This window comes from Crocodylus porosus, unplaced genomic scaffold (genome assembly GCF_001723895.1).
Source record: "Crocodylus porosus isolate Cpor-Errol unplaced genomic scaffold, CroPor_comp1, whole genome shotgun sequence".
Taxonomy (NCBI): Eukaryota; Metazoa; Chordata; order Crocodylia; family Crocodylidae; genus Crocodylus; species Crocodylus porosus.
This window is the reverse complement of record NW_017728951.1, coordinates 34,297,367-34,304,617: the sequence shown is the minus strand read 5'-3', so window position 1 is coordinate 34,304,617 and position 7,251 is coordinate 34,297,367. Positions and strand designations below refer to the sequence as shown.

General features: G+C 45.8%; 1 protein-coding gene across 4 annotated transcripts in view; it reads right to left on the bottom strand.

The window, feature by feature from the left end:
- Window positions 1-6,987, bottom strand: part of CUNH10orf128 (chromosome unknown C10orf128 homolog) — a 39,640-nt gene extending 32,653 nt beyond the window's left edge. For 3 of the 4 annotated variants that reach the window (XM_019555646.1, XM_019555649.1, XM_019555648.1), the window contains exons 1-2: window positions 6,723-6,987; window positions 5,544-5,642 (exon numbers count right to left, since the gene is read on the bottom strand). In XM_019555646.1, coding sequence (XP_019411191.1) covers window positions 5,544-5,598 — 55 coding nt within the window. In that variant the 5' untranslated portion in view covers window positions 5,599-5,642; window positions 6,723-6,987. Of the gene's footprint in view, window positions 1-5,543; window positions 5,944-6,722 lie in introns of those variants that run through there. The other variant, XM_019555647.1, reaches the window with a different exon arrangement.
- Between the last annotated feature and the right edge of the window lie 264 nt (window positions 6,988-7,251).

Here is a 7,251-nt window from a genome sequence, read left to right as displayed (position 1 = left end):
CTGCCCTTTGGGCAGGGGGCTGGACTCGATGATCTCCCGAGGTCCCTTCCAGCCCTGATGTCTATGAAATCTATGAAATCTATGAACCAATTTGACTGGAAGCTTACTTTAAAAAATAATAATATTCCTCTAGTAATCATATAACTCCAGGGCCTCACGGTTTAAGAAAAAACACCAAGAATAGCATGATAAGGACTGGGTGAGTCTATATTAATACTTGGGCCCTATCTTCAAGGTCACCCTAATTTAGTGTCAGTCATGTAAATTACTCTTCCATGTCTATAAGCAACCTGCACAGCTTCTGTCCATATCATGGTTCTTGTTTCTTGAGCAGAGCCCTTCTGGATATAAGTCTGTGAACCCCTCTGTACTTGGCATTAATTGTTGGCAGTAGAGAAGAAACATGAGGTACAGACGGGCTGAAAGTCAAGAACAGGAAATTACTGGTTTGCTGATAAGCTGATTTCCTGTGCTTGTGGCTTGCAACATCAGGCTGAATTACAGATGCACTTCAGGCTGGTGTTGGCTGTAAGTGGCTTAACTTCATGCTCTGAAGTGCAACAGAGCTCCCGATGTCTGGCCAGTGGGATCAAGCTGAGGGGTTTACATTATGGATGGTTGGTACACTGTAGGATATAAGGACAACCCTAATTAGCAGCATCAGAGTAAAAAAGGATAAAATGAAAAAGGATGTTTAAAACTGCATGAGGGGTGTGGAAAGCTCAACTGTTTGGTTGCCAGATTAAAAACTAATCAAAATCTCCCTGCTTCTGCATGTGAATTTCATTTTATTATAAATTATAAAAATCTTTCTTTCCATCCACCCACTTAACTATTCTTTCTGCTCATATGAAGAATGTTTTAAATTCAAATATAATAGAAGTAATATTGTATTACTTTTATTATCCTAATCATCATAATACATAGACTTTAATGTGTGCTTTCTAATGGAATTAAACCAGTGACAGATTATGTGTTTTATGGCAGAAATAATATTTTACATGGAATATTTAATGTAAGTTGTTTTAATATATTGAGATTTAATTATTGGTTTCTTTTTAAAGAGGGAGGGAGACCTCTGAAACCCCATAGGAACTGGGGCAATGTTTTCAATTCATAGTCTTCAATATGGATTTGATTAAGATTTAATAACAGTTATTAGATGCTGTTTAAATACCAACTGCTTATGAGTCTGTGTGCATGTGCATGTGTGTTGAAGTTAAACATGAATGGGATGAAGGTGACCAAATTAGAAATCATGCATGACTCATCTGTTCACTAACAAATTACAGATGCAAACTAGATTAAACCATTTATAAACATAGATGAGGGTTTAGACATGCCTACAAATTTAGGGGAAGTCATAATTCAAATCCAGTCTCAAGGTTGAACCCCATTTCTATACTGAGCCCAATTCAAATCTCTATTCAGAATTTACAAATGAAAGTGCAATACACAGAAAACAGAATCATAGATAAGTGCATCATATATTGAACTGCTACCATAAGAAACAGCTTGGTTCTGCATATCAAGATACAGAGGAATTCAGTGGCTGTGTGGTGCAGTCTGTGAATAGCTAAAAGTCTACTCAATTTGCAATTTCTTGGATTTTGTGGAAACCCTGAAATCCAGGATAGTCCATAAAATCAACTTTAGAAACTCAACGAAATTAAAATGTTGTGGTCCTTGCTCCTGTGGTCCAGTCTCACAGCCCACTGAGGGGGAAGGCACACAGTGGTGGGGAGGCACAAAGTGGTGGGGAGGTATGAAGGGCAGTAGACAAGATGGCAGGTGCCCCCTCATTCCTCCTCCCATGTCACAGCCTCTCCACCAATCAGCACCAAAGGGTGGGGCTGGCAGAACATACCCAGGAAATATCCACAAAATTTGTTCTTTATGCTATGACCAACCCATTAAAATTGCTTAGTCTCACTGTGATTTAAGTAGGTCCCTGGGTACAGCACTGGTCCTTGAGAAACTACCAGTAGTTTATTTCTCATACCTCCATCTTGAAAAACTGAAAAAATAAATTGTGTCAAATTATCAAGCATCGACTCAATGAATGCCTCATGGCAGGGGATGCTTTGGAGCCTTGCCACCTCCTCCTGTAGTTGTCTTGTCTCTCAGGGAACAGGCAAGAGAACTACAGGAGGAGGTGGCGGCAAAGCTCCAAAGCATCCTCTGCCATGAGGCGTTCATCAATTCGATCCTTGAGGAGACCTCCTGGACTGTGGAGAAAGAAATGCCAGATGCAGCATTAAAGAAGAGAGAGGACATGGGCTCCCAAGAGGGTGGAAGCTGAAGCAGTAAGCAGAGATCTTTGCCTCCACCTGCAGTTGTTCAGCTGGAGAACAGATATGCAGCCCTAGCAGCAGAGAGGAAGGAGCATGTTGCATTGGTGGAGGAGGACAGGCCTGGCCTACCAAGGTGGGTAGGATCAAGAAGCAGCAATGAGTGGTGGTGGTGGTGGTTGGAGACTCCCTTCTGCGGGGGACAGAGGGAGCCATCTGCCAACCTGTCCTGTTGTCTTGAGAGGTCGGTTGCTTACTCGAAGCCTGGATCCAAGATGCCACAGAGGGAGTACCGAGGCTCATTTGGCCCTCTGACTACTACCCCGTGCTGTTTCTCCATGCTATGATACTGCCAGGGGAGCCCCTGAGCATATCAAAAGTGATTACAGGACTCTGGGTGCAAGGGTGAGGGGGTCTGTGACTCAGGCTGTATTCTCATCTATCCTTCTGGTCAAGGGAAAGGGCTTGGGCAGGAGCAGGTACATCCTGCAGAAGAAAACCTGGCTGTGCAGGTGGTGTTGCCAGCAGGGATTTGACTTCTTCGACCATGGGTTGTTGTTCCAAGAAGAAGGATTGCTGGGAAGAGATGGGATCCATCTGATGAAGAAAGGTAAGAGCATCTTCTCAGACAGGCTCGCTAAGCTAGTGAGGAGGGCTCTAAATGAAGTTTGTTAGGGGGTGGAGACCAAAACTCTGGGGTAAGTGGGGAAGCGGGAGACCTAGAGGAAGAGCAAGTGGGAGGAGCTCTCATACTTTCTGAGAAATCAGGGCAAGAAACTAGTTACCTCAGGTGCCCGTACACAAATGCACAGAGCCTGAGAAACAAGTAGGAAGAACTGGAAGCCCTTGAACAGTCATGGCACTATGATGTGATTGCAATAACAGATTTGGTGGGATAGCTTGCATGGCTGGAGCATTGTCATGAGTACAAGCTGTTCAGGAAGGACAGGCAGGAGAGAAGAGGAAGAGGAGTTGCTCTTTATGTAAAAGAGCCATGTGATTGCTCCAGTATAGAACTGGCAATAGGCCTGTTGAGAGTCTCTGGGTTAAGGTTTGAGGGGACAGCGACAAGGGTGATGTTGTGGCGGGGGTCTGCTATAAACCACCAGACCAGGAGGAAGTGGTGGATGAGGCTGTTTTCAAACAGCTAGAAGTTTCCCAATCACAAGCCCTGGTTCTCATGGGAGACTTCAATCATCCTGACATCTGCTGGGAGGGCAATACAACAGTGCACAGGCAATCTAGGAAATTTTGGGAGAGTATTGGAGGCAACTTCCAAGTGCGAGTGCTGGAGTGGCCAAGTAGGTGCCATGTTCTTCTTGACCTGGTGCTCACAAACAGGGATGAATTGGTGGGGAATGTAGTAGTGGATGGCAGCGTAAGTAGCAGTGAGCATGAGATCATTGAGTTCAGGACCCTGAGGAAAGGAAGGATAGAGAGCAGCAGAGTAAGGACCCTGGACTTCAGAAAAACAGACTTTGACTCAGGGAACTCCTGGGCAGGATCCCCTGGGAAGCCAGACTGAGGGGGAGAGGAGTCCAGGAAAGCTGGCTGTACTTTAAGGAAGGCTTACTGAAAGTGCAGAAACAAACCATCCTGATGTACAGGAAAACTCATAGAAAACCAGCTTGGCTTAGCAGGGAACTCTTCAGTAAACTAAATCACAAAAGCAGCTTATAAGAAGTGAAAACTTAACGAAATAACTAGTGAAGAATATAAGAGCAATGCTCGGGCATGCAAGGGTGAAGTCAGGAAGGCCAAAGCACTATTGGAGTTGCAGGTAGCAAGGGATGTGAAGGGTAACAAGAAGGGTTTCTAAAATTATGTTGATATTAAGGGGATAATCAGGGAACGTGTGGGTCCCTTACTGAATGGGGGAGGCAAACTTGTGACAGAGGATGCCGAAAAGGCTGAAGTGCATAATGACTTTTTTTGCCTCAGTCTTCACAGGCAAGGGCAGGTTCCAGACTACTGCATTGGGCAGCAAAGTTTGGAGAGGAAGTGAGCAGCCCTCAGTGGTGAAAGAACAGGTTAGGGACAACTTAGAAAAACTGGATGTGTACAAGTTCATGGGGCCAGATGGGATGCACCAGAGGGTGCTGAGGGAGTTGGCTGATGTGATTGCAGACCTATTGGCCATCTTCTTTGAAAACTCATGGCTCAGTTGAATTGTGCTCTCCTGGATAGGATAGAAGCCAGTATGCAGGACTGCAGGTCAGTGAAAATGCAAATGCCTGACCTGCAGTCCTGCATACTGGCGTCTATCCTATCCAGGAGAGCACACTGCAACTGTAGACTCTCCCTCTGCCTGAAGAAGTGTGTTTGTACCTGAAAGCTTGCAAAGAACAATTTTTCCAACTATTTAGGTGGTCTAAGAAAATGTGGTATGACATTTACCCAAAGAACCTTGTCTCCCTGTTTTCACAGTATTTCAGGAACTAACAATTGGGTTTGCTATGAATATCCCTATTCAAGTGGGAGCACATGTAAGCTTGTTAACTTGCAAGGAATGCAGCTCTGTACAACAGTGGATGCCTCCATCAGTCCCCAACATCTGCTGAAACAAGGGCAATCGGTATACTGGTTTTGTGATTTCATCAGCTGCAGACCCTCCGTTGCCCCTTCCAGCATCTTGCTTGAATCAGTCCTCCTGAGAATTACACACAGTGCTCCTCGCTTCCCCCTGTGTAAAATGGGGGTGGGTCAATCTGAACTGTCTAATAACAATGGTGTTGTGAGAGTGAATATGCGTAAAGCCCTCTGAGATTCTTGGATGGCATATGCTCATAGTGAAACATGAGTACACATTGCCTGGAGTTGGTCAGAGGGTGCACTTGAATCCTCTGCACAAGATGCATGGGGAGGGAAGAAAGAGGTGTCAGAAGAATTTATACAGGCTATTACTTTTTAATTACACTGTAAACCAAATCCCAAATAGGGGATGCTCTGAAGCCCTCAGCTACCTCACTAGCAGAGGCACGCATGTAGCTAAATTGTGTCTTTAGAACTGTACAGTGCTGTATTCAGGCTACTCACTGCTAGGTGGAAGTCTCAGCAAAATAACAGTACTCCCTGGATAAATATTCCTTCTCCATTTAGCACAGAGATCAACTTTAAAACAGAATGCACATAACATGACTGAGAAATAAACAGCATTAACACAGTCAAGAGATAAGCAGCATGACTTCTCCCTTGATCTTAAATATAAAGTGCAATTAACTAATAGGAAATGAAACACACTTAGTCACTTACGTAAGTGAAGAAGAACAGTTATGTAGACAGGAATCCAGCTTGTCAGTGAGACCATTTTGAGTTTTGGTGACAGAAATTTCACTCAAACTTTCTGATTTCCTTTGAGCATAGAAAAATGAGAGCCAGGCTGGGTCAAATGATTGTAATAGGAAATGGTAGTCACATCCTGAGTTCTTCTGCGTTTGCAAATGCAAGTTCCGTTTTTGGATTAAGTTCAAGAAAGCAGTAACCTCTGTGACTCAACAAGTTACATAGAAATGATGTATTGTAAACAGCTCCAACCCAAATAAGAGTCTTGCGTGTTCAGGCAACAGCAGATGTATAAACACTAACATAGTGAAATGGTCTTTCCATTAATTTTCTGCAAAGTGACATATCTCCCTGCTGCTCCTGTGACCCAAAATGGTTCACTATGATCCAAAAAGGAAGTGCGACCATCCCACTTCTCCCTCTCTGGACCCACCCCTGAGTGCCAGAAAGGCCACTTTGGCAGCTGTAGAAGGGTTATTTTGGCTCACAAAGAATAACAGAATTCTGTCCAGGTGACCACAATAAAACCCCAAGCCAGGTATTGGAAATACTTGAGATGTAGATTTAGTGGATCAGACCTGTTTCTGAAACACTCTGAAATTGTTTGAATTGAGATCCAAAAATCTTATACTATTTAGGGAGATCTGTGTATGTGCAGTGGGCACATCACCAAGGCAGCACAGGGCCCTGGGGGGGGGGAGGGGAGGCAGGGATGAGGGGTATTTCCCCTTCCTCCAGCAGAAGGGGCAGCAGGGGGCTTATTCTGCTGCAGGGAGTGAGTGCAGTGGCAGTGGCAGGCAAACTTGGCTGCCAGTGGGGGTAGAGGGGAGACTAACCATGCTCCTTGCCCCCTTCTGCCTCGGGAGCCATGGTGCCCTGCTGCTGCAGCAGCGAGAGGGGGAATGTCCAGCAGACCCGACTCAGGTCCCTGCCAGAGGGACAGGGAGGGGGTAATTAAACCTCTCTCTTGCCAGTTCAGTCCAGACTGGCTACTTCCCCCCAAGCACACTTCCCTGCAGTCAAGGGCGCACTCTAGTGCCCCCTCAGCTCCTGGCCTGAAAAACTGCAGGCATGTGCCTGTATCGCCTCAGTCCAGAGAGAACGTTTGTCCTGTTACAAACTGGCTCAACCTAGGCAGGCTAGACTAACCTGCAAATGTTGAATCAGTTCAGGTTCTGGCTTTTTGAATGTCTGTCCCTAGCCTTGGAGGAGGAAAGACTGTGATCACAAACAGCCAGCATGCATTTGCTAACTACAGTAAAAGCTCTGTTATCTAGTGTCCCCTGGGAATGGGGGATGCCGGATAACAAAATACGCTGGTTAATTGAGCGGCCCTGGCTGCCACTTCTCCAGCCGCGTCTGGGGCATCCCTTCGCCCCTCCCATGGCATCACTGCCCCTTCTGCAGCATCACCGACCCTCCTGCAGGCCCTGTGGTTCCCACAGGACAGAGAGGCAAGTCCTGCACATCCCAGTGCAGCCTGTTATGCCCCCAGGCCGTGGGGGCTCAGCAGTGCAGGCTGCTTTAACTTGGGCCATGGGGGCACGGAGAAACCGGAAGTGCCACGGTGGGTACTACCAGTTTCATTTTTCCTCACAGAGTTAACAGAGCATGCCGGCTTGTAAGGTGCTGGTTACCAGAGAGTTTACTGTACAAATCATATCAAACTATATTTGAT